At 41.6% G+C, this 27526-nt stretch overlaps 1 protein-coding gene across 5 annotated transcripts in view; it reads right to left on the bottom strand.

Moving 5' to 3' along the window:
- The window catches only part of SHB (SH2 domain containing adaptor protein B), a 96302-nt gene that overhangs the window by 53047 nt on the left and 15729 nt on the right, over positions 1 to 27526 (bottom strand). For all 5 annotated transcript variants that reach the window (XR_003921988.2, XM_030004669.2, XM_030004667.2 and 2 more), the window contains exons 2-3: positions 21967 to 22084; positions 3664 to 3879 (exon numbers count right to left, since the gene is read on the bottom strand). Coding sequence is in view for 4 of the 5 variants with exons in the window: in XM_030004669.2 (XP_029860529.1) it covers positions 3664 to 3879; positions 21967 to 22084 (334 nt within the window). In the remaining variant the exon portion in view is untranslated. The remainder of the gene's footprint in view (positions 1 to 3663; positions 3880 to 21966; positions 22085 to 27526) is intronic.

Here is a 27526-nt window from a genome sequence, read left to right as displayed (position 1 = left end):
GTCAGGTAGGAGGATAAGTGAGAGAGTCTAGACATAGAAGCAGCTCTGTGGGACAAAAGAAAGGGGAAAAGAAGACCACAAACAAAAGAAAGGAGGAAGCAAGGAGCAGACGTGGTGGCAGAGGGGAAACGATGGAAACCCCTCCAGAATCTAGAATGAAGAATAGAGAAATTCCCTGGAAAAGAATGCAGAGAGCAGCCTAAGACCCACTGCAAATTCACTGCTTGTGGCTCTGTGCTGCCCCTACATGTGCTGTGGGTAGCTTGTGGATCCTTCCAGGTAGCAGACACCCCACCTCTACAACAGAGTTACTGTGGACCATGCTGCTGTGTAATAAGACTCACCTGTCAGGAGATGGAGGCTGCACATATGCTCTACACAAAGACAACATTGCTGCCATCATAAGGACACATGAAAAGGCATGGAAATATCTGCTGAACTGGGGCAGACACCAATGCCATAGCACAAACCCAAAGCAGAAGGCTTTACACACATATACCAGACTGACATTCGGCATCTGCAGAATAGCCATTGTGGCACTGGAAACCTAGTGATACACATCTCTGTTGATTAGCCTACCTTGACACACAATAGATATCCCAAATCATAGCCAGGATCTCACAGCCAGGCAATCTCCCAGCACAAGTCTTGCAAGCATTTTAATTGGTCCAGCAAAGGGGATGAGTCAGCTCAGGCAAGCCTGAACCAAAGCCTGCTTCCAGCAGGCAGAGCTCAGCAGCAGAACTGTATATCCTACTAGAAGCCACAGAAGCAGGTTAGACTTTTGTGTTGGAGTTCATGCTCTTTAGGGAAAAAGACTACTTTACCTGCACAGCATCCAGCAGAACTGAATGCTGGTTTAGATCCAGGCTCAAAAGAACTATCAGCATATGCTTAATGGGAAAGCATCTGAGCCTGGAACTCCGTAAGATTATTAACAGCTCACATACCAGAGCAAATCATGCTGCTCGGAAGTAGAAATCAGTTTTCTTTAACCTCCTCTTCTGTTCCATAGGAGCCCAACAAAAGGAAAGGGCATGCTAAGCAAGAGGTTTCTTTTTAAGCAGCTGCTTCAGATTCATCCATGTGGGTGGGAGCAAGAGACACATGTCACAGAATGAATACTGCAGACATCAGCTTGGCTTGGAAACAAACCCAAATCAACCACAACCTAAAGATGTAAGAACAAATGAAGCAGAGAGGCAGAATCACTCTCAAACAGATCGCCACTGCTCTACTCCACAGTGCTAGAAGAGAAACACATTTCTGTCACCCATGTCCATCTACCTATTAGTGGATCAGGTCAGAAACACCCAGGAAATGTATTTTCCCAACAGGCTCTGTTTACAGAACAGTAGCCCTGTATAGCTGTGGAGAGAAGTCATTTCTCATTTCTGTAGCGTGGCAATATCATGACACACAGAATTGCAAAATCATAGAATAATTCAGGTGGAAAGGGACCTTGGGAGGTGTCTCGTCCAACCTGCTCAAGGCAGGGTCTGCTATGTGATCAGATCAGGTTGTTCAGAACTTTATCCAGTCAACCCTTCACACAAAAATCTAAAGATGGAGACTGCAAGAAGTCCTTGGACAATTGGTTCCAATGCTTGACTGTCCGTGCAAAGAAAAAAACTCCTCATATTGAGTCAGAATCTCCCCTGATTCAACTTATGTCTCATCTTCCCATCACACACCTGCTCATTTGTGAAGAACCTGGCTCCGTCTTCTCGAAGATCTCCTCATAGGCATTGGGAAGTTGCTATTACATGCCCCTCAAAGCTTTCTCTTCTCCAGGCAAAGCAAGCCCAGTTCTCTCAGCGTCTCCTCACAAGTCATGTGCTGCAGTTTCCTGTCATTTTGGTGGCTCTCTGCCGACAGCAACATTTATCAACATCCTTCTTGCATCAGAGTATTGGACACAGCATTACACATGTTGTCCAGGAAATGTGAAGTAAAGAGGAGCAGTCACTTTGCTTGATCTACTGTTTTGCTCTTGTTCACACAGGCCAGGACGCTGCTAGGCTTCATCAATGTTGTGGAGCACTGCTCGCCACATTTAGTCCACTTTCCCCCAGGACTCCTTAAGCCCCTTCCAGCAAAGCTGTAACCCAGCAAGTCTGCCAGTCCTCAGTCCATATCATTGCAGGGGGTTAGTCTGCTCCAGATACAGGTCCTTGAGTTTGTCCTGGTTGGATTTTGTAAGGTTGTTGTCAGCCCATTTCTCCAGCCTGTCCAGGTCCCTCTGAATGGTGGTCCCTTTGAATGGCAGCTCTGCACACACACACCCTCCCCACCATTTGATATCAATCCAGACTTGATGAGATGCATTTCCCCTCCTCCTCTTCTGGACTACTGATAAAGATGCTAAACATGAGGGGTTCCAGAACAGATTCTCTGAGGAATCACAGCTGTAACCAGACTCCAGGAAGAGTATGAATCACTGAGCACTACCCTTTGAGGTCAATGACCCTGACAGGTTTTCACAAATCTAGTAGTCCACCTGTCTAACATCTAGCATTCCAAACCAGGTAACACAGCTGATGCCACAGCACAGCATGCTGAATAGATGACACCTACTGCTCTCCTTCCATTAACAGATCTAGTAGTTTCAACACAGAAAGCAAACAGGTTTGTCAAGCAGGATTTACACAGGGTAAATGCACCCTGAGTACTAATCATTGCTCTCAGGCTTCTACCATGCTCCCTCCCAGAGCCACATCTTTTTTCTTCCCTCCTCATCCCCACAATCATCACCACACATGACTCTCCTTTCCAAGCTTTCCTCCAAGCTGACTCCTAAAAAGAAAGGGGAACAACCCTGCTCCTAGACACAGCTTTTCACTAGAACATGCCATTGAGGGGAAAATCACAGAACACGTATGAATCTAGCAGCCCACAAGAGCATTCTGGAACATGGTTGCACCAGCTGATATAGCTGGGCACACAGAAGCTTTACAAAAGAAAAAGCCTTGGCCTTTAGAATCACATCCTCACTGAATGAAGCCCCCCTCAGCCATTTCCACAAAACAACAGAAAGGAAAGAGAAGGAGCAGTGTAACCAACACCAAGCACAGACATTCAGAGACAGAAAACAGTTTGTATCAGATCTCCCTGACTGACAAGTTCTGATGTGGGAGAACTTCAGGAGTTCAAAAGGATTAATCCAAAACCAAGTTCTATATATCCATAGAAATGCTTGCAATTATAATGAAAATACTCCAAATACCAAGAAACTCATCACTGAGTAGAAGCATGTTACTGCATGCACATTACACAGCTATTTTTTGTCCTGCCCCTTTAAGAATTGCCCCACAATTTAAAGACCTTGCAAAGCAACTCACTCATCATAGAGCCACTCAACAATAAACACTATCTACATCACAACCATTGAAATGGGGGTAGGGGCAAGGAGTGGGAGAAACAGAAGTTTTACTAACACGAACCAAGTGCTGACATGGTTGACAACAGGTCAGCTGAAGCACCAAACAAGAAGTGCAATGTTCCACATTTCTGCAGCAGGTGAAGATTTGAGACTACCCACTTTTCAGAGATTTCTCCACACACACACATCAAAAGAGCAGAAATACTTGAATTCTCCCAAAGGCAAGTACATATGCCATGAGTGTGAGAGAGGATTTCCTGGTTCCGATCTAGGGATCCTACCTGCCAGAGCTGGGATGGTGACTTTGTTCCACTCCCACGGCTGATCATACTCATCTGCAGGCCTGTCATCATCCTGGGGCAATTTGTTTTCTCGTAAATGGTGACTCGCCACACTTTCAGAATCAGATTCCACACCACTGCCTTCTGGTTCATAGGGTGTGTCATAGAGCTGCAGGTTGTTCTGATGGGACTTCATGCATTCCTGCTTCTGAAACTCTGTTGGCAAGAAAGAAAATTGCATCAGCATCACTACTAACCATGCCTTATCATTACAGTCAATAATTTTAGAGCATTCAACTAATGTCCATGGTTTTCATGCAACTCCTAACAATGACAGCTCTAAGTGCTAAAATAGTTACTGGAATGACCAGGGAGTCCAAAACTGTGTTAATTTCACTTCTTTTGATTTTTTTCACTTTTATTAATATTATCCTTTGAACTCTTACTGCTGATAAAGAAAAGTACATTTTTATAGAATTATGCTCGTTAAATTAATTAGCTACTGGAAGAAGAAACAACCAACATTTTGAATTAACTTATTTTGCTGGCAGGCTGGAAGACCCCCACAAATAATTCTTATTCTTGCAAATCAGCAGTTATAACAGAATCAGGCTCCAGGAGTTTTGATTCCTGTGTAAAACCAAGAACCTGACTAGCAAGTACAGAAACCGAGACACCTGGGAACACAAGATTATGAGTTACAAGACTGAACTTGACATTCTTCTTCCCATTTAGTGAACAAGTCTGACAAACACTCACATACAGAACAGACAAAGCTCCACAGGACAAGCAGATACCTCATGGTAACCTTTCCAGCAGCCACACTAAACCTCTTAATAGTCTTAAATAATTCAACAGCATTGCTCCTAGATGCACCGTATTCCTGAGGTGAGTTTGGAGAGAGTTAGGGGATATATCACCAAGAAAACAGAACAGCTATAAAGCCAACAAAAAGAAAGTTTGAAGACAGTACTACTTGCTTACAGAACCCAGTAAGTGAGCTTCTACAGCTTTCCTTCCAGGAGGATGCAATCTTCTACAATGTACAGATGCCAATAGGTATTTCCTTCATCTCAAACTAAAGCATGCAGTAACAAGAGGTCAAACAATGTAGTTGCACTCTTAAAAAAAAAAAAGTTCTGATAACATAAAAAAACCTTTTTCCCCAAATCAAGCACACCTGTAAGTGTCACCAGGCAGTAATAAACTCAACACCATTTTACAGCCCCTTTGCAACATTTCTTTGGATGAAATTTGATAATATGAAAAAATGTAAAAGTCCTCTTGCAACAGTTCTGTAAGGAATGTCAGACACAGAAAGATTCCCTAAAGTTAAGCACTTGTAAGAAAGTTTTTGTTTTCCTGTCTGGCGAAAGAGAATGAGCTATAGACTGTTGGGCAGGTTGGGAAGTAAAGGCAGGTTCCTGCATCACAGTAGGAACACATCTTGCTTGCCTACATCCAACATGCAGAAGGAGTCTTAGCCCACAAGAGACAAAGCACTAAGTCATATAAATTCCCTGATTTTTTCAACCTCTATTGTTCTACTGGGAAAGCTTTTAAACTTTTTACATGCAAGGAGTTCACAGCACCTATGGTAACACAGGCATGAGCTTCCTTATCACTCTGACAGCAAACAGTAATTTATGCATGCCCCACTGAGAAATAGAGATTTATAATATAACTAGATACAGACACATTAACTTATAGACTAATCAACTGCAGCACAACAAAGCTGTTTTGACTCACCAGTATGTCAGATTCCAAAGAGTACTGACCCACACATATCAGGTGCAACTGTGGTAAAACAGACACATCTCAACTTCAGCTACAGATTTCAGGACTGCTGCAGAATTTAAAATGACAGTCCTGCCACCTCCTCAGCTGCTTTCTCTACCACCAAAGCCCTATCCTACTGAGCCAAATCTGACTATGAAGGTAACATATAGAAACAGTACCGCCATGCAAGGCCAACTTTTGAAAAGCTAGCACTGAAATTGACTTTTAAGCAAAGTACAAGGGCTATCAACACTCTTTGTACCTGACAAGCCTCAGAGCAGAACTTGGGTCAGATGACAGAATTCTGCTGCTGGGATTTTACACAGCACCCATCTCCATTCAACAGTACAGAGCTCAATATAGTGTTTAAACTGTTCATACTGGTGGATAAAGCTTCACCCTATTTCCTAAAGCATGGGACAAAATACTTGGCAATGCTCCTAACCCCAACAAATGGCTGTTGATAGAAGCCCTTGAATGAAAGTACAATGATTTTTCAAGGTCATTTGTGTGTGCACTTAACTTTGTTCAGATACACAGCTATTTGAAGGAAGCCCAGCAGATTCTTCATTTGTTTAACTCATATTAACATGTAACCACTGTGCTGGAATAGAAGTGTACAGAGCACAGCTGTCAGCTTTAAGAATTTCTGCCCCTGTACTTCTGGATTCAGACTACAGGTCTCCTCCAGACGGTTGCTTCACTTATGCCCTCTTCCCAGAAGTCAGCATTTAAACAGCTTCAATCCTAGTGACCTGGATTTCGTTTCCTGCTAATCACATAAAAAATGCAACCTGCTATCAACTACACAACATACAAAACTATAGCCAACCTGGAGTGAATACTACTGTGATGCTATTCTCACTACATTTGCATGACTCAAATCTACTGGATAATTCCAGCTGCAAGGATCTTATCATTGAGGTAACTTTATCTGGAAATCACAGATGTTTCTGGTATGAAGTTTTCAAGGCACACAGACAAACTAAACATTTATCATCAGAAAGATCTGGATGTTTAATTAAAGCAAGCAGGCAAACAACAATCCCTTGCTAGAGTCCACTATTTGCATCTGGCTCTCCTGTACAAACAAAATGCCCTGCAGGGAGAGGGAGTGTTTCAGTAGTTAGGAAACAGGCTACCCTGTCTTCAACTAGGATAGTCAGAGCAGAGTTATGAGCAGCACAACTTCTGAAATGTGGATTCAAATATTTTATATTCAAGAGCCCCAGAACAGCAGTCCGCAAAGTCTTTGGAGGATTTGCTGTAGCACACTAGCTTTCTACAGATAAGCCTAGGACAACTAGAAAAGAACCATACTAAAAAAAAAAAAAAAAAAAAAGTAAAGTTACCTGAGAACATAACTCAAGAACAAGGCCTGTTTGTGGACAACAGCCACTTGTATTCCTTGTATTCTCACCTGTCACTGAAAACCTGAAGTTATCAGTGGGAGTAGAAAGAAAATTGGGAAGGTGCAGGCTCATGTTGAGAGGTACTGGTGAGTACATGATGCAGCTCCCCAGACATTATACTGACAGCCTGGCTGTCTCTTGCAGGTGAAGGCCACATCAGAGCCAGGTCTGAACCCAGAAAGCCAAGTCTCATCTGGAGTTCTTCTTGCTCTCTATTGGGGAACAGGTCTTGCTGAATTGGCCCAAACCTCTGCCCTCCACATGGTCTGCTCTTGAGGCTTCCAATGGAGAGCCACTGAACTGGCACGTAATCGCATTAAAGGGCAGTGAGCCGTTTGCACTAAGTGTATGGGTAGGCTACACATCAACCAATAACTTGCCAGTTTGCCAGAGGCATAAGACAGATGCTAATGCAGAGATCACCCTGACACTAGAACATTTGCCCCCATTGAACCCATTTCCTCTCCCTCTCCATAAACAGGTCAGAAATACTTAGCCAACTGCTTACTTATTCCAAGCCTCACCATTAATGTTTCTTTTCACACCCATCTTGGCAAGTTAGTCTGGAAACATTCTAGAACTCATGCTGCAGAATTCTCATTGTATTAGTGCAAAGTCTATTCACAATAGAAGCTAAGTTTTACCTCTGCTCAAATTTCACTTCAGGCCACCAGAAGTCAAACTGCTTTCTGCTCTGCTTCCAGGTGCAGCTGGATGCCTCCAACTGCTGGGACACAAGACAACACCAATAACATTCCAATGGGAGGGAGGGCTGTTTTGGCTTGAGACTGCAGCACCTGCCTCCCAATGCTCATGATTCCAGATTTTGCTGCAGGAAAAGATGGATATGAGAAGATCTTCCCTCATTTTCCTTTGAACAGAAGCCAAGTGACTCAGTAGTGTGCTGCTTTGCAGGAATGAACAACAGATATTTGTTCCCCTGCCTTGGTGTGAGAGCTTGGCACAACCTCTTGATGTGAAAAGTAATGTCTTGAAACAGCCTGCAACATGATGGAAATCCTACTGAAGTCCAAGTATGACTTATTACCCAGGAAGAAGCACTTAAAGCACCTTTACATTCCAACAATCCTGATAAAGTATTAGGCCAGTCAGAGCAAGGGTAGGAGGGAAGAAGTCTGTATATGGTAAGTATCAATAAACGAGCAACAAAACCCATTAACATCTTCCACAGAACATATGTACTGAAATAAAACAGACAAGCAAGCGTACCCTGCTGAAGAAGACAGGAAGTACATGTTTTGATTTGGGGGTGGTGAGGAGCAGCAAAGAGGAGGGGTAGGTGTTGGTGGAGTTGAGGGAGGCTGATTAAAAAAAAAAACACAACACATGGGAAGAAAACCTAAATCATGGTGGATTGGAAGAACAGCAGTACTGCTTCCAAAGGACATGAAAACTGTCCTTGGAGATGTATTTCTTTCATGGCAGAGGCAAAGAAACAAAAAATTAAATTTCTTCAGTTCCCTGAAGGAAGAAGTTCATTCTACAAAGCCTTCCCCCTCAAAACCTAATTTTCTGTTAAATAAGCCATGATTAAACATTGCAACTGCCATCTTAAAATTCATAATTTCTGCAGACTTTACTTCTTCAGAGGTGTTTTGATGCTGCTTAGCTGCTTAATCCTTACACACTTCTCAGAAAGACATAGAAGAGGAGTAAGAATGCTCTTTTTATTTAGGTGAGGGGAAAAAGAATCCAAAAAACCTCCACAAGATTCTATACATTTACTGCTGCTTGGCCAATAGCCAACTTCATATGTTGCTACAGCCACCATTGCATCATAACTAAATCCATGGTTTGCTTGTAGGTTTTCTTGACCTTTCTGATAAGCAGCACTGACCTTTGGGATTCAAGGATCATTGTTCCATGGGCTAAATGGAGCAATACTAGTAGCAACAATGCAAAGCAGAGACTTCAGCTCAATCAAAATCTGTGATTCTCATTCTATACTCTGAAGCTTCTAAGCTGTGTAAAAGAGGATTCATTCCTTGTGGTATGTGGGAATGGAAGCCATCTTGGAAAGAGTGCAGTGCAGGTATTTTCATGTACACCTGTGAGCACAATTGTTCTCACCAGCCCACGACACAAGCTACAGTGTCCAAAAAAATTTGTTCTAAGATTAGCACAAGCAGAATCAATCCTTCCTGAGAGGCATTTTAACACCAAAGTGGTGGCTATTTTAAACAAGCTGACACTCTCCAGTGTCAGGACGGAGAAGCTTGTAGCAAACCTGACTACTATTTCCTGCAGCTAGATCAGTCTTGCTACTCATGGCTGCTACTGATGCTCACAATGCCCTTGCCAGCTCTCTTGAGGCACACAGTCTCACCCCTTCACAGGAATCACCTTGAGAGGGCAAAGGAGCAGAAGAACCACCCATTCATAATGTAACTGCCATTCAACGCTTACACAGAAGGAAGATATTTTCTTGAATCTTGTCTGCCTGTGAGAGTCTCTGCTTAATGAAAGCTTACTCAAAAGCACTGAATGAGATAAGCACTGATCAAAAAGATTTTTAGTGAGTATAAATATTTATCTATATTTATACATTCAAGATGATATTGCAAGGGATATCTAGATGTGAGCAAACTGAGTTTATTAAAACCAAGACAAAATATGCAACTATTTCCCTGGTAGCTGGAGGTTTAATTTCAGAGATAATTATCCAGAGAGGAGTTATCTTCTCTGCATGTAACTAACTTTGAACATGGCCTTACTTGGGATGGGGGAAGGAGGCAGAGAAGAAGGGAAAGTGGATAGAGGCCTCCCTCCAGACTTAATTGCCCTGTGATACATAGTGGGGAAGAAGTTGCCTACAGGAACAACATATATGGCAAACAGACAGCAGACTTATGTAGCCAGAAGAGCTGCGATACATGATTTAACAAAGCCAGATGAGATGTTCTTTTAGCCAGATGAGATGTGCTCTTATCTTCTTTTAGCCACATGCTAGCATTCCCCATAGAGAGTACAAGACAGGGAGAAGTACTGCTGCTGAAAAACTCCTAGAATAGATATATTCCATAGGCATAGTGGCTACATGGTGAAAAGCAACACAGAAATGTGAATTGCATGTTATTTCTAAAGAAACATCTAGCCTGTGAATGATTGTGTCACTATGATTAAAAAACAGAACAAAACTGAGACCTCAAAACATAGCCTGAAGCTCCCCTGATGACTAATGACTATTATTTTATCTTTAGTAATTTTTCAGAAAAATGCCCTGAAAACAAAGACACGTCAAAGCTTTGGAAGTGATATCTGATGCATCTACAAGAGATCTTTCCCTCTGACCAGGATTCCAGCAAGAACAGGCACTATCAGTACTCTTGTTTCCTCCTTTGGCAGGACTTAAAAGCTGCACAGCATCTGCATGCTAAACCATCTGGGGTTTTTTTCTGTTCACTGCAAGGAACAGCCACAGTGATTACTTGCCGCAGTGATCATTTGCAATTTTGCAAATGGCAAGTTTCAAGAAAGAGTGATCAGCCACAGTGATTATTTGCAGTTTTGCCCACTTTGACTTGCTTTCCCAAGGGTAGTGTTGTCCTAGTTGCAATCTTTCTGTTTTGTCACTAAGGTTGAGCTACTGGCACAATCTAGGAACTCTGATCAGTACCTAAGCACCCAAAGAAGATGAATCACCACCTGTCAGATGTAAAAGCCTTCAGATATGACTCCAAATGTTAGGATGGGAGATAAAGTAAACTCAAAGTCCAGCGCAGTCCTGCACATTCATACAGCAAGGATCATTTATGTAGACATGAAAGATGGTCTACATTTGCTGTTCAGCTCTGGAGACAGAATGGTTTAATTTAGAATTCTACTTTCAGATGAGTAGACCAAAAGAGCTGCTCAGTTGTCATCACATCCAGACATAGATTTTTGTTTTTCACAATCCAAGGCCTTGCATGCAGTAAAAGACAGCTGACTTGTTAGCACAGAAAAAGTGACAGCAACATGAACATTGAAATTACTGGGAGAATGTTTCAACTCATCCCCTCAGGCCTATGATCCCTTTACTCATCCAGCCAGCTCAGTAAGTGATTGATGAAAGAAGCAACTGGTACCTAGCACTTGAAAGACCTCAAATACTCTACACTGAGCTGTCCAGCAGCTAATAATCAGTACCTTGCATTTGTTTGGAGATTTGCCTGTAGTTATACTACTCAGGCAAACCCTGACTAGATGCAGATTCTTAGCTGAAAGCCCACTTACAGAGAAATCTATTAGTAATGAAGTGGTTTTTTTCTCCTTGGACAACATTTTATATAATAGTACAGAATGTGAAGCAGTATTTGAATGTATGCAGCTATTGTTAAAATGCTCTAAAGTATACAGTCTATCATGTCATCACTCAAGAGCATTTGTGCTTACACAGATATCTAAAAGGAGCAAATAAATCTGGTTAGCATTCAGCATAGCATCATCAAGAACAGATCCTACTGTTAAGGAAAGCAAACCACAGCCATGCAAACACCATAAATCAGTTTTCTTCTTGCAACAGAAATGTCACAAATCATGAAGAGTAACATCTGGTATTTTCCACTTTGGTCAAGTCAGAAAACATCATATTATAAAAATACATTCCAGTCATGATCTTGATGAATAGAACTGAGACAACACTTTCTGGTAATTCTTCCAGTTACACTCTTATTTTCCAATATGTGTCTCTAAACCACTAACCAATGCATATGCAAACATTTTCAGTGCACAAAACTACACCCAAAGAGACAATTGCAGAAAGCTGGATTTTTTGCTGGGTGTTTTGTTGTTTGTTTTTAAAGAAAGATACAAAAAGATCCTTAAAAACAGTGATTAGGAAAGGCTGTCTGTTGATATGCTCTATATTCTACCATGATGCCAAGTTTTCTCAGTGACGGTGCATCTCACAACCAAAGGAAAGGGCAATAATAAGTGCTACTCAGCTTAACGTACAAAAGGAACGGTATATCTGAAAGACAACACTTTTTTTCCTTTGTCTCCCTCTTCCCTTTCTGTTTCAATTGAGACAGCAGGACAGACACCTTCCAGCCCACCTCAGGCTGCATTACAGCCATAACAGCTGCTGCAGGACTTGCTTAGAAAAAGTTCAAGAAGGCTCAGGTATGCCATCACACTTTTTCGCCTTGCAGCCCATCCCAGCCAAGTGCCACTCTTTGACAGGCCATACGAGAGCACAACAGCACAAGAGCCACAAAACCCACCGCTTTTTCACATAGCTTTTCAAATTATCCACTCTACAGAAAATGAATGCAGAACTCAAAGCAAGCCCATAGTTCCTCCAGGCAAGCCTCGTTTCCCCCCAGTTTGCCTGGTTTGTTCTTAATTGCTAGTCTGACCTACAACAGCATCACTTTTGCACACCTACATCCTGCTTCATAAAACCAAGCTGTATGCGAACTCTCCCACTCCAAGCCACCAACACATGAAACTGAACAAGGCAGAACCAAGAGGAAGCTCAGATGAAGACTGAATATTTCCATTGTCTTTTTGCACATATTGATATTGCTCAAGAAATTCAGTCACAGTAGCACAACACAGTCCAGCACCAAGCAGAAACACACTGCAGGCTTCCTAGATCTTTGCTTGGGTACGGATGGCTGGAAGAAATGTGCATATCAGCACACCAACACACACCAAAACCAGACAAGGCTTACCTGACCTCATCCAGAAAGGGCAGGCTGTTCCCAAAGACAGACAATAGCCTCTAATAATCGTAGCAACCAGAATGGTAGTGAACAGCTGAGTTTGCATAGATATTTGAGCTCCTCCAAAAGCGAACTTTCAAGTAGAGTTCTTCATAGCCAGAAACCAGAGAAGGAGAGAAGCTGTATGTTTTTGCCACCCTACATAAAATGCACAGAGCACAAAAGAAGTTGTGTTTCTGACTACTTCCCTCTGAAATTTTAAGCTCATTTTATGGCACTGCTGTGAAGCCACATTAAAATGTTGGTAAACTGATGTGGCAAGATGCTCAGTCTCTGTGGCAAGCAGACACAGAACTGGCTGAATCTTCAACCCTCATTTACTTTTAAGGATAAGAAAAATCTCCTCTGGTTTGGGTTACAAAACCCACCTTAGGGTCACAGTTCTCTTTCATATTTCTTAGGAGACAGCTGCTAGAGTTCTAAAATGACAGATCCTCTTGGACCACAGAGACCTCAGTGCTCCTCAAACTGCTGGCAGTAGCATCCCTGTCTTGATGGGACAGGCAATTCACATCCAATATTAAAAGGACCATTGTCCTTAAAAAAAGCAGCCCAAAAACTTGAAACTTGTCTGGTTGTGATGGGGATGGGGTAGAGGGAAGATCTGTGGTAACCAGCAGGCTAAAACACACACAGAAGAGAAGCAGCATTTTAAGAAACTTAAATATAACTCTCTATGCCAAAGACAATGCTATGTTCAAACCACACACAGGCACCAAAGAATAAGCAGCATCATATGTTACAGATGTTGCTTTTATTAGGAAAGCAGATAGGTTTTGTCTAAGTAACCCTCTTGATCAAAGTGGCTTGAAACTACTGCTTCTTTATCAACATGATGCAAGGAGTCTTCCAAACTGCAAGCAAAGGTTTTATAGCATTTTGAGCTCAATGGTTTCTCTTTCCCAACCATCCAAGCATCCATTCCTTCACTTCACTTTATGTGGAAGAACAGGCCAGATTCATCAGACACTGAACAAGTAAATTGCATGAATGAAGTTAAGTTCCTTCCACATGCACCCTGTTCTAGTCTGTTATGACCTACATTTCTAAAGTTCTGGACACCTTATTCCCATTATTTTGGGTGTAAATTGTGTCATAATAAAAAGAAGTTGCAAGAAACTGAAAAAAGTCTTAATTTATATTCAGGCTTGTGATTCAAGTTTCACCATTTAGTCCATTTCCAGCCTACATCAAGTCATAAAAGCAAGATAAGGGTATTAAAACGGGGGCAGGGTGGGGGTGGAAAGGCATTTAAATCTTAGCTTAAACCCATTCAGGACAATATGTTTGCACGCTGAAACTAAGGAACAAAATTCTGTGCATGCAACTGATGCATTGAGTGGCAAAACACACTCTAGAAACTCTCTTTCTAACTCCTATTCCAGAACAGGGTAGGGGGATGGTTACTCCTTCAGGAAAAGGCCAATTTTACAGTTACCCGGCTGTACAGAGTAGAGAAGAAGAGTTAGTTTTTTATTTTCATATATTTGTAAGCTGGTTTGTGCTATCGAGAGCAGCAAGCACAACCGTAATATTAAATATTAGAGAAAATGCCTTTAATTATTTTAGGGAAGGAAACATATTTAAACATAGAGGAATGTTATTCATTTTACGCATCACTGGTTTCCACCCCCAGTTATGCATCCAGTTATAGCAACCACAACACACCACAGTCTCTCCCAACATGAGGAATAAGACTGTATACATTCTGCCCTTATCTCCTCACACTCCCTGATGGGGTGTGAAGTGCTCCATGAAGACAGGAAGAGAGTACTGATCATCGTGGCAACTGAACATGGATCTAAAGTGATAGCTTCACAGCACATGTGAGGTCTATTGCTTTGCTCAGAGAGAAGCTAAGGACTTGTGTTGAAGCAGATCCAGCATTATGTCAAACATGCCTCAATTCATGCATATCAGACCTAATGCAAAGGAAGATGTCCTCTTCTATAATTGTCCCTAGACAACTTCTTCCCTTTAAATCATCGCTGAATGAAGTCTCTGCCAAAATTTCTAATGAAGTAAGAAACAACTTGAAATAGATGCTGAAGCCCAGGAGGTTTCTAACTAACATTACTTCTAGCATATTTTAAAGAAGAGGCAGAGCTGTTCAGAACATATCTCCTCTCTTCTACTGGGCTGCAGGGAATTCTGCACTACAATCAGGATAGCAGCAGGTGAGGACCAGGCTCTATAAACACACACAGTAACACTGTATGCACTGTGGAGCACTGTGCTCCAAATGATGGGTATGCTCAGGACACATCAAACATCCCCTTCTTTGTCAGCTCTAGGAAGAGCTCCCCATGATTTCCAGTGCAGCCCTTTAGAAAACTCCCAACATGTAAACAAAGCCATCTTGTTACCAGTCACAAGCTTACTTCTGTGTGGTATTGAACTTCTTCAAGTCTCACTCAGTGGCTCTCCACATTGCAAATGATGAGTTGAGAGCACATACACATCAAATTTCAGGAGTGAAGAGTTACCTTGCACTTCTTCCCACACTTTTTTAAAGAAAAAAAATCTTAAAACTTGTTCTGCTAGAATGACCAGCATGTAGTCTTATTCACACCACCTGGCCACAGGACAACGAACGTAAGAGTTGTAGTGAGGAAACTACAATACCATATGAGATGGATTGATGATGCACAAATTCTCATTTTGGGCTGATTTCTAGTTATGGCTAGCCTAGTGTTAGATACTCAGAATCTAGAACTGGAACACACTCCAATGTAGGAACAAGAGAAGAAGCTTAAAGTCTTTTGAAAACTATGCCAGCTCTTGAGCTTAGTGGCCAAACACGATTCCTCTTCTATGTTGGCTACAGCTGTTTGCCATGTTCAAATACAAGCAGATAGCAAATCTTAAACAGAGACACTACAGTGCTTAAAGTTCAGGTTGGCTTGCTAGGCTCAGTGACCTTCAATGGGTCAGAAATGTTCTCTCTAAACATCCCATGCTGTACGTACTAATCTGTGCGGCCTAATATCAAGTAATTATCATTGCTTTTTACATTATTTGCAGTGGTAACTCAGAGCCAACAAGCAACATGCCAGAGGCCATCTGGTAAAGGATTTTACCAGAACTGACTCACCACCAGTGTGCTGTAGTGGCTATTCAGATGAAGTTACATGTCTGAACAAAAAACGGCCTTTCCACTTACAAGGGAAACTGACATCCAAGACCTTTTGAAGTAGGTGCAGGTTCATGGGAATGATGTTTTCTCCACACTCCCAGCATTTCTGTGATAGCTTGCAGCAAAACAGAGCTACTGCTCCCAGCATGTCCATGGGGAGCTCCCAGTTAAGGCAGGTGCACTGCTTTTGCTAGGGTGCCTGTCATGTGCTGGAGATTCCATTGTGATTCAGGCACAGACTCTTACCACAGTCCCTAGAAGGAAGCAGGGAAGCACATGAAGGCATTTGCTCTTCTAGCATTGCCTGCACCTAGAGACGAAGCTCAGCTTTCTGCATCCACAGGGAGGGAGGCAAAGCACAAAATCCCTAGGCATGAGCTAGTTAAACTTGCTCACTGCTATTCTACTGCATAGCCAGGATGATGTATATAGAGACAGAACAATAAATACACAGAAAAAGAAGAAAGGAAGGAGGATGCTACTGTTGTGAGCCTATGAACAAAGCTGTGAATTTTCATTTGGAATTCTCTCTAATATCCCCCTTGTTTAACCTCAAAAAAGCTCCTGTTGACAGAATCCTCACATTTGTTAAGGCCCCTCTGGATGGAGGCTCTATCCTTCCTCATCAAGCACTTCCCTTAGTTTATGTTCACCGTTGCTGATAGTGCAGATATGTCATCACCCAGGTTGATGAACCCATTGAAAAACACAGGCAAGACAACAGGTATTTCTGTGCCATGATTTAATTGCTCTAAAGTATCCCTAGAAACAATTTCCACCTCTTCAGGTCCAGGACACAGGTCCTTCTCCTGTACCAGTCACCCACCCCTGCAGCATGTACACGAGCTCATCTGTTCAGTCTGCCCTACACAGACCAGGTTTGTATGGGAAAGGACATGTTCTTCTCAGATTTAACTACATCCGGGAGACTTGAATTCAGCTTTCCATTTATGGCCAGAAGCCCTTTTGCGACTTACTTAGATCTTCCAGTCTGCACGGGGTACTGGCAGCATGCTGCTGTGTTGACTCAGGACTGACTCAATGCATGTCGAGCACTTTCCCTGATTCTTGTGGGTCAGCATATCTGACCTACAAGATCTAACAGGCCCAGTTCCCAGGACGACTGTGTGACTACCCTCTTGTGAGAAATGCAACAATAACAAAACTGAATTCCTGCTTCCTCAAATACCTGCCTTTGACTGTCCAGACGGAGATTTTTTATGCCCTGAGTAGCCTCTAAAGTTACCATGAACAGAAGAGAGGCACAGTATATATTTTATCAATAGTGTTATGATTGCATTCTGAAGTCCCTTCACAACACAGCATTTGCTTCATGAAAAATACCACATGGCATGTTACATCTCAGGAAAGTAACTATTTTCAGAAATGCTACCCATTGAAGTCTACACAATTCTGAAAAACAAGAAGAGGCATTTCTCCCTGTCTGCCATATCCTTGAGGCAGATGTATGACAGAGGCCAGAACCCCATGCAGGGGCTGATGTCCCTGGCACAGTGCTAGGTGATGCCTGAAAAAGCAAAGGAGAAACATGGTGTACATTCGAACTTCCAGGCAGAGCACAGTTCTGAGGCACTTCTAGGCCTTTAAGAAATCAAGGCACTGATGTACCGTATGCTTATCTCAACTTTCAAACCATTGTCCTAACTCAAGGGCCTAGGCTGCCCTAACTGTCCTTCACTACCCGTCCTAGAGCACAGAAAACACAGCTTCTGATCTGGAAAAGACAGGAGTGTTTTTGCCAACACACATCCCTGAAGGCAGGCATGCCCCTCAGATAATGCTTTTTACTTCCCCTCTCACAGAGCCACCCCCCCATTTTTGATAATGTGGTTCCAAATTAGTTTAAGACTTGAACTGACTTTCATTTTATTATTGTTCAAGTAAACTGCTTTTAATATTATAGCATGTACCATGCTAGGCACCTTGTATTCAAACAATTGTGAGTTGGAGGTAAGGGGCTCCCTTCAAAGCCAAGCAGCAAGTTAAGAAGGGCAACAGATGCAGTCTATTATCTCATTCTTGTAGCCAGTATTCTTTATCATATCTTAAAAGGATACAGTTCTTTGTGCAACAACTTGGCTGACAGTGTATCTCCACCTGTGTGATGATCCAAAATTGGATCCTCCTCCAAAGGTGAGTTTTAGGTGCACTCTATGATCCAGCACACAGATGGCTGTGGTACAGACTGCCTTGATTTAGCATTTGACTGCAAATATTTCATGCAGTCTGGGGACTTAATTCCTTCTGAGAGGCAGAGATACCTGGAAAAGCTGTGTCAACAGGTACAGTTGCCAGGAGAAAGTAGAAAGGCACTATCCCTTCCAGCTCAAAGGGTATGGCTGGGATAGGGCCTTATGAGTTTAACGGGATTTTAAAGGGGGAAAAAAAAAATCCATATTTTTCCCCAGCATAGACATAACCATGAATTGAAGGCACTTTTCCTCCTCTCAGGTGAGGGATTACCACAGAAAACAAATAGACCCCTCTCTAGTATTTGACATTCAGTGCAGGCTGATGGGAGTAAATACTCAGGTGGAACCTAACTTCTCTTACCCCAGCGTTCCCCGAGAAGAACAAATGACGGAACAGCCTGGATGTTATGGTCACCACCACTCTGGCCTAACAGTGTCTCAACCATTCACTTCTGTTCAAATGCAGCGTCTCCAGCCACTGCTTCGCTGGGGAACTCTCTCTCAGGCATGAAGTACCTCCTACACCTGATCGAAGCAATGATGCTTGGTAAGGCAGTACAGGCCTGTTTCTGTGATGGGCCATATGTTATTGCAGCAGCTACAGACTGATGCTAGAAGAAAAATAAGAATTGAAAGCTTGCATAAGAAAGCAGTGGAAACAACATACTTACAACACACTTGGATAGACAGTCTAGCCCTTCCACGGGAACAATGGGGATTTATACCGCTGTTCCAAGAGAGAACAGAGTCCTTTCAGCTGTTAGACAGCGCAGTTATAAATCAGCACATGAGGCTGCAGCTTTATGAGGAACCCCAGTCACAGTAATGTTATCTTGCATTGTTTCTTCTCTCCTCTTCTCTTTGCCTCCAGTCCTTCCTCATCTATTTCTTGCTAGGATGTGGTTATCGAGGCAGTATCAGCAATGCCAGTATTTTCTTAGCAGGTTACTTTTTTCTCTCTGGTCCACCTACTTCTCAGGATCCTTAGAAATCAGCATCTTCTCAGCTATCTCTACTTGTTATCATGCATACATGATAGCAGCCAGGCCAGGATCTCACTCCATGCATAGTCCAGAATACAGTATGGCAGATATTAAGATCACAGAGATCTGTATTTACACTAGGACATCCAATCCCCAAACAGATTGGGGGTAAGCCAAAGATCCAACACTACTCCTGTGGCTTTGGGTGCCTACCCACACAAGACTCACACTGCACAGCACACCCGGGACTGGATTCCCAGGGATTTTCTCTGAACGTCTGGCATAGACTTCCTGAAGACAGGACAGACACTTATGAATATCAGCACAGGCCAGCAAGTATGTTTGGCTTCTTATAAACATGCATTCGTTCTCAACATGCTTTACCTTAGCCTCAGGTCACGCCTTTCCTCGAAAAGCCTTTCCAAACTATAAATGTTGCTTTCTTTCAACCAACATAACCACAAATCTGCGAAGACAGTATTTTTTGGGGACGCCATCAGCAGAAGACACTTCAAGCCTGATTAAACATAATTCTAACCACAGACAGCATGGAATCAGATAGACCATTCAATAGTTTATGGAAATCATCAACTTCAAGGCTTTTTTTTTTTTTTTTTTTTTTTTAAATGAAACATCAGATGAAAACCAACTCCATCACAACCGCAAGCCCACATTGCTTTCAGGGAGGAAGAATAAATTATGAACACATTAGTTATTGCAGATATCATACACTTCTATTCAGGTGTAAGCTTAGCTTCTCAAATTGACATAGTAGGGTCTTATTTCATATGGACATTTGCTTTTGCCTAATCCTCTACTAACTCAAGAAGCATGCAGCATGTACAAAAACTTTAGGTTCCTATTTCAAACTAGCCCTTACACCTGGTTTCCAGAGTTGATCAAGAGTTAGGGTACATCGGTAAACAAGGAATAACTGGCAAAAAGCTGTTTTGTCTTCTATCTCTCCTAAAGTGCATTCTGCTGGGGTATGCAGATTCCCCCTCTCTGGGATTAACCCATGTTAAATACAGTCAGAAGGACTTCAACAGATTAATTAGCTAAATGGATAGCCATATAATGTTCTTTTGTTCAGGAGACAGCACAGCTAACAAAAAAACATAACAAACAAAACAGTAAATGTTTTGAGGCCAACCAAACTGCAGTCCAAAGGTCTTCTTTAGAAGTAGTAGATACATAATAGAACTCACCTGGGAAATACAAACTGAATCTTTAAAAACTCTCCAAAAAGATGCCTTTGGATTTTCATTTGTCAAGTAAAACACAAAGGCAACTTCTGTGCAATAAAAAAGCCAAACATAAAACCACATGCTTGAATATAGTGTATTATAATCTAACCTCACCGAGGTTTATGGGAAGACTTTCTCTATTTCTACCAGCATTAGGACAAGATGACTGGAAACCAAATACCCAAATCTCAAAACACTAAACATCTTCAGGGAGATATCAAGCATCTTCTACTGGCTTGATCATACACATATTCAGAACACTTGCTCTATCATTATACTCAATTAAACCCCAGTTTTGGAAGTGCCTCTAGCATCTTTGAGAGCTCCTCATGTTTGCTTTATAAGAACATATGGAGCAGATATAACAGCTTATCAGCTTCACCAAACACCAGTTTGGCAAAAGGGTGTCATGGAACTGCAAGGGTATACAAGTTTACTATCCCTTACTTTAGCTAAGGCATTCGGTATTGTCCACTAAACCACCCCATTTATTGTGGCTAATCTGGAAAAGGAGATAAAATAAGCTCCTGTCCTAAACTCAGGAAAAAAGAAATCAAAGCACAGCAAACTTCACAGTTAAAATTACAAATGCTAATCACTGCTGTATAAAGAGCAAGAACTTATTTGGACTAATTTGTTTTTCAAAGAAATTACTTGACTAGCATGAATAGATTTACACCAATGAGAAATAAAAGCTCCCAGCCGCACTATAAGATACTGAAAACTTCCAAACAATGTAGTCTGCATGTCATTTCCTCTGTCTCTCTTCAGAAATGCTATTTAAGAAAAGAAAAATAGGAACACTTGCATGAAAAAAGGATCTTTGCATCCAACAGCCTCATCTTCCCCCACTGATTAATCTTTCCTGAGGGCCCAAAACAGGAGCTGCCAATAGAAAAGGAAAGCATACAATCAACTTAACTGGGCACAAAATTGACTTTTACCTCATTAAGAGAAAAAGAGAACCTGCTGTATAAATCTGAGAAATGCACAACTGATCTGCACAAAAATGTGTGTTGACTGAGTCAAATCATCATACAATAAAAACCATATGGTCCCACACCCCAGAAAAGTTTACAGACTGCACAGCCAACAAGTAGAAAATGGATGCAGATAATATGAGAAAAATACACGGACAATACAGTCGCATAATGCCAGGACAAGGGGTTCAAACAGTACAAACTCCCACAACAATACCACAATTAACCATCTCCCTACATGACAGAAAAGGAGGGATGCTACCAAGAATAGCAGTTAAAGGCTCACAGGCATCCTAAAGTGTCTCACTTTGACCATTGGTACAAAAAAACATCAGAGAAGTGAGGAAGGAAGGAAGGAAGGAAGCTACATAAAGATGTAGCTTTGCAGCCCTCCTCTGACAGAGGGAAGACCAACCAGTCTGAATCTAATTGAGGAAAAAAAGGCCATAAGCAAGTTGATCAACTGTTTTTAAGTGAACTAACACAATGTCATGCTTTGGCCATCCCTACTACATATGCAGATGACAGCCTTGACATTGCCAAGCTGAGCAATACACACTCCAACTCCCACTGCTCCCATTTTCATCTTCCCACATGACAGTACAAACCATCTATACGCAGTAGTGAAATCCAGAGCAGTATTTTTAGATATCAAGGCATCTGCAGGCACCTGAAAAGCTGTCACGGCATTTACTGTTGCCTACCTAAGCATCTTCAGAAACATGGTTTTTCACACCAAAGGACATTTCTGTTTCATAGCAGCTGTAATATCCATGTGAACTGCCATGCAATTAAAGATCACATGTGCAATTGTCTTTTCTTACCAGTCATTATTCTCTGGGCTTCGTACGGTTCCATATAGCCAGTGTTCTCCCCTTTTCCCATTCTGTTCAACTCACTTTTGGCATCAAACGGATCTGAGTAGTCATCAGCTATCAATACCTGAAAGACAGGAAAGTAACTGTTACTAGAATCTCTAGTCAGATGTACAAACCAGAAGGCACTTAACACCCTACCAGCAAAAAACCTAGTTTCACACAGCTGCATCCTATGCCATTTTCAAAGCACAGTCTGAGTTCAGAGGACAAATACACAGTTGCCACAAATCAGTTACCAAACGGTGCTGAAATAGAAGTGTGCTCCTGTTCATACCAGAAACATCACAAGGCAGACTCTCTGTCAAAAGATTTCTGACTAGCACGAGATATGGAATAATTGGGATGGACAAATTAGCAAGATCCAATCAGTCAGCACAGTCAATCCAGTGCAATTCTTATCAGAGAATTTTGCTAATATTCAGCAAAAAAAGCACACTTTCACTTGCACATAGTTCACCCCCTTTCCTTTTTAGGTTTATAAGCTACAACTGAAAATATTGCTAAAAAAAATTTCAGAGAAATACTCAAAGGCTATTATTTTCCTGCATTAATAAGAAGCTTTGTGATTTTAGTTCTCAGTTGAAAAGGAACAAGACACAAAACAAGCTGTTTGTTTAAACTTAGTTCCTTGAACCCATCTGTGCCATTCTTTCTCTCAAAGGAACATTATATTTACCTGTATTTTGTGAACTAGGAAAAAAGGCAGCAAAAAGAAATTATCTTCAGAACAAGTTTCCTTCCCCCATTAGGAGACTAGAAAAATGTGAATGTTAGAAAAATCTCACCCCTTACCCTCCATTACCACAGTCCCCTGACCCCTGCAAAATCTGTGTAAGTCCCATTGGTTATATAGGCTTTTAATTAGCTGATTAAAGTAACAGAAATCATTCCTCCATGTTGAAGGGGTAAAGTTAATCTTGGTTTCTAGGAGCTGGCAAAGGGACCAGGGCAAAGAAAAAATCCTCATATGAGAATTACTACAGAGCACAGACACGTAATATAGGACAGGCAAAAGAGTCTGAAGCAGAGAAAGTAGAGGCAGGCCTCAGCATCAGAATCCCCACAGAATCATAAAATAATTCAGGTGGGAAAGGACCCCAGGAGATCACCCTGTCCAACCCCTCACTCAAAGCAGGGCAAGCCTAAAGGGTTCTGTCCTGAAGGACTACTCTCTTTAAGAGAGATTTTTCAAACAAGCTTCTTTCTGTCCCACAAGTTACTTTACATCTTTAAGACCAGCACCAGTAAGACTGACAGCAGACTGCTATTCCAACAGCTTCAGACTTTTCCACAAAGAACCAGGAGTACATTGCTAGCTATGACTCTGAAGCTGCATCTATTTCTGTCTCCTGTTGCCAGCATACCCCAACAGACAGAGCAAAAAACAGGACACACAAGTATTTCCAGATCAAACACCCACCATGGAGTAAATGAACACTGTATTAGGAAAGGTAGATATCTCCTTTAAGATTAGGGAAAAAAACACCTAACATACTTTAGAGCCACTACTCAGGCTCTGCAACACTGCCACACTCTGATTTTACACTACTTCTTTTGCTTACCACCCGCCCCCCTCCACAAACAAAACAAAAAGTCAACCAAAAAAACCCCCACCGCATTCTTCAGCACAAGCTCCCAAACCCTGGACTACAGATGCCTCACAAGCACATCCCAAGAAGGGACATTTTAGAAGATGTTTTTATTATCACTGAACACACAGGTGTGAGTGTCAGCACAAGACTTAGCTGTCCTACAGTCACAGGTTAACAGCTGGGATGCCAAAGTATCTGGGATGGATGTTTTAATTCTAAATTAATTGTGTTTTCCTCCATTCAAAGTTTGGCCAGAAACCACCAGACAGACATGGATAATAGAGGGAGGGAAAAACATTTCTTTCTCTCACTTAGTGTCCGAAATTACTGTTTCATTATTGTGAAAAACAGTTAACCCAAAGGAAAAATCCCATTTCCTATGTCTAGCAACATATGCCCAAGCAGCAGATCAAGTGACAGCAGCTGCACACACTCTTTTAAGAAAGACAACGATGTGTATCACGCAGCAGTAATTTTTCCTAATCACAAGGACAGGTTTATCTCCAAAAGTGCTACAGTTGAAATGCCATCCATTCAGTCTCCTGGTGCAATCCTGTCAAGAGCTGCTGGATGGTAGCATGGGCTCTGTGCTGCTCTCCTGTTAAAAATGTTGATAAGTAATATGTGCCAATCCTTAGCATAACTGTACTAAAACATGAAACAGAAAGCAGTCTAACACAGTTATTTGGTATTTCTTCCTCTCCATTTGCCAAAAATATACTAGGAGGAAAATTATATACATAAAATGCTGTCAAAAGATAAAAGTCAAGACTGATTTGCTTTAAGCATAATGGCAACATATTCAAGAACTTACTGTACTGAACATGAACAGAAGGACTAAAGCAACTAACTTGTTATTAAGAAGATATCTAACAAAGCAAAAGCTGCTTCTAGCCAAGAAACTAAAAATAAAAGTAAGATGATCCAAACCCACATTATTTCATTACTGTATTTATTACTATTACTACATTTTATTATCTGTAAATCTGTACCAAATCAGACTGAGGCTGGAAATATTTCCACTACAGTAATCCCTGGCATGAAAACTTCCCTAGCTTGGACAGTGGGTATAAACTCCTCCCCTTCAGATGAATAATAGTGGCACAAGCACTAAGATTCTATACAGCTCACCATAACTATGCTTTCAATCAGGTCACCTTTCAAATTTGTCAGATTGGGCAAACCTGCTCTGTCAAATGACCACGCCCAAAAAAACCCACCCAAAACCAAAACCCAAAAAAAACCCCCAAACAAATCCCAAGCCACTTTTCAGCACTCAGTCAGGCAGAGAGCAGTCTGCTTCACCTTCCTGGAGCTGTGTATCTGTATTTCCTTAGTAAAAGTAGCTTTACAGCTCTGAGCTGTCAGAGGGCTCCTCAGATGACTGTTACTGTTTCCATATGTAATAAAATCTCCTAATTCTCAGCCTAAATACAGCAGCTGGCCAGTGCCAACAATTGGTTTCTTCTATACTTGCTAACAGCTACACATTTTCCACTTCTAGGAAGCCTCAAGTTTTCCTACTTCTTTAAAAAAGAAGTCTTCCTTCAGAAAGGCTTGAAAACCTCAAATGAGTATGCTTGTTAGTTTTATTATAACATACCTACCATAAACTTCTAAACTCCTTTTCACAACACCATTACAGAAGATTATTTCTCCTGTTCTCAGATATCCCAACCAGAAAAAGGGTTCCTATTCCACAAGTCTTTGTGCCATCTCCCCAGATATAACATTTACCTTAGGAAGCTCATCTTCCAAGCCTATATGCAGTAGGTCAGACAAAGTACAGAAAAAGTCTTTTGATGAACGATAAGGTTCTGAGTACAGGAGTTTTCTAGTATGGTACACATAATAAACAAAACATTTGCTTCATGCCAGAGAGTATGAATACACTGTCCTCATACCCCTTCATGCTATCCTCACAAAGCACAAGCTTGCTTATTTCATGCAAGTTCTGTTCACAAGCCTATGAGTATCCCAGGTACAACCCTTGCATGTGCAGTGGGGCTCTGCAGATAATGATTTTAGTCACCGCCATGCCATGTGGGGAAGATCCAATATGAGAGCACCATGCTGACACCTCTCCCCCATGGGCATGTAGGAACAGGCCTTTCTGTGTGATAATCAAAGTGCCTCCATTTTCACCAGGACTCATCAGTGTTGCAGACAGGGGTATCTGTGTTGTGTTTTTTTCTCCCAGCAACCTTTCAGCCACTGCCCAGCAAACTGGTCTCAATCAGCCATTTGTTTTCTGTGGTCCAGAGGCCCAGGCCAGCACAGAAGATCCCAGCTTAGGGCCTGAATGCAGTGCCCCTCCCACATCTTGGGTTAAGTGCACTTCCAAGGCAAATGGCTAAACTTGTTCAACTGGTCTCCAGATTGCTCCTTCATGTCAGTTACTGACAAACACAGGACAGGAAAGAGAAGGGAATGGATGCCATCCATTGTCTACCAATGCATCACTCCCAGAAGTCTCAACTAGTCAGGCTACCCAGGATCTAATGCTGTATCTGCCACATCTGCCTTAGACACAGTCAGAGGATTGGCAACTTGCTGAGGTTTTGTAAATGCAGGCTAGAGAGGGCATTCACACACAGGATCTGACCTCTGAAGTGGGATACAGTTAATTTGCCTCTCCTCTCTGTCAAATCCAGCCACCTTTCATGTGGGTCCAACCTGTCAAAATGAATCACAGTTATCAGAGAATCCCCAGAAAGCCTCAGACACCTATTCAGATTCCAAATTCATGTCTCAATTGGCTGCATTTGTCAGGGCTATTGTTAAAGGCCTGCGGCCTACCTCTTAACAGAATGCAAGATTATTAGAGCGGACCCTAAACTCCTACAACTACTGATTCGTGTTCTATACAAGCCCATTCTATGGCACCCCATACACATATATTATTTTCTGTCATGTAGATCTAGTAAGAGTAACCTGAGGCATGAGTAACTTCAAGCAAAAGAAACTCCAAAACATAAAGAGAGGTGCACTGATCAAAAAAGTAAGTGAAACTTGTATTTGAGCTTCCACAACCAGAGAGATCAACAAGCATTTAGGGAACACTCACAGGAGTTCTCCCTAGCAGGTTGTCTGTTAAAACGCAAAGGCAAAAGAAAAGGAGTATGGCTCAGTTACCAGACCAGCTGACAAATTCAAAACCATGGCTCTAGCTAAAAGGTCAGTCGGCAGATACAAGATCAGAAAACAACAACCCCCTCCCAAAAATTAAATACAAGCTGAGATTCTGGTTTACCCCTCTAATAAGGTCCAAGCTTCACTATTGTTACATAGTCTTTGTTCTTCTACAGTCTTAAAAAATACCATTTAAGACCTACATATATTATTACATTAAATATAAGTTTAAATGACTATTTGCATATGCAAAAGCATAATTTGCATGTGCAGCCACAGGAAGAAAACAAGGAACATACCTAAATGCACAATTTCGCAGATATCTCTACCTGACTATAAAGCACATTTTTAAAGGGAACAAACAAAAAAGAAACCAATGAGAACTTACTACACTGAAATAAACTGAGTATTTAGGGATAATGCCTCTTTGAACTGAAAGGAAATACAAAAGATTTATCCTTGAAATAGCAACTTCAGCACAGAACTGTTTGTTATTTGACTGATTTAGTGGCTATTGTGATTAAGTACACAGTATTCTGGAGGAAACCAAGAGGAATTATGATGAATAACATGAAGCAAAAAACCAAAAGACCTCTCCTGCAAGCCAGATCTTTTGGAGACTTATTATGGGACACTCTTTTGTGGGGGGGAGATTTATTATTAAATATGATATATTATAATTTTATTATTAATATATACTTTAAAAAATGGCAGACCATGTATTCTTCTCTCAGCTTTTGTGACTGGCAATTAAGCCCACCAATATCATAGACAAGAATATG

The sequence above is a fragment of the Aquila chrysaetos genome, chromosome Z (genome assembly GCF_900496995.4).
Source record: "Aquila chrysaetos chrysaetos chromosome Z, bAquChr1.4, whole genome shotgun sequence".
In the NCBI taxonomy this organism is placed as follows: domain Eukaryota; kingdom Metazoa; phylum Chordata; class Aves; order Accipitriformes; family Accipitridae; genus Aquila; species Aquila chrysaetos.
Note: the sequence above shows the minus strand (reverse complement) of the source record. Positions and strands in the feature narration are given on the sequence as shown.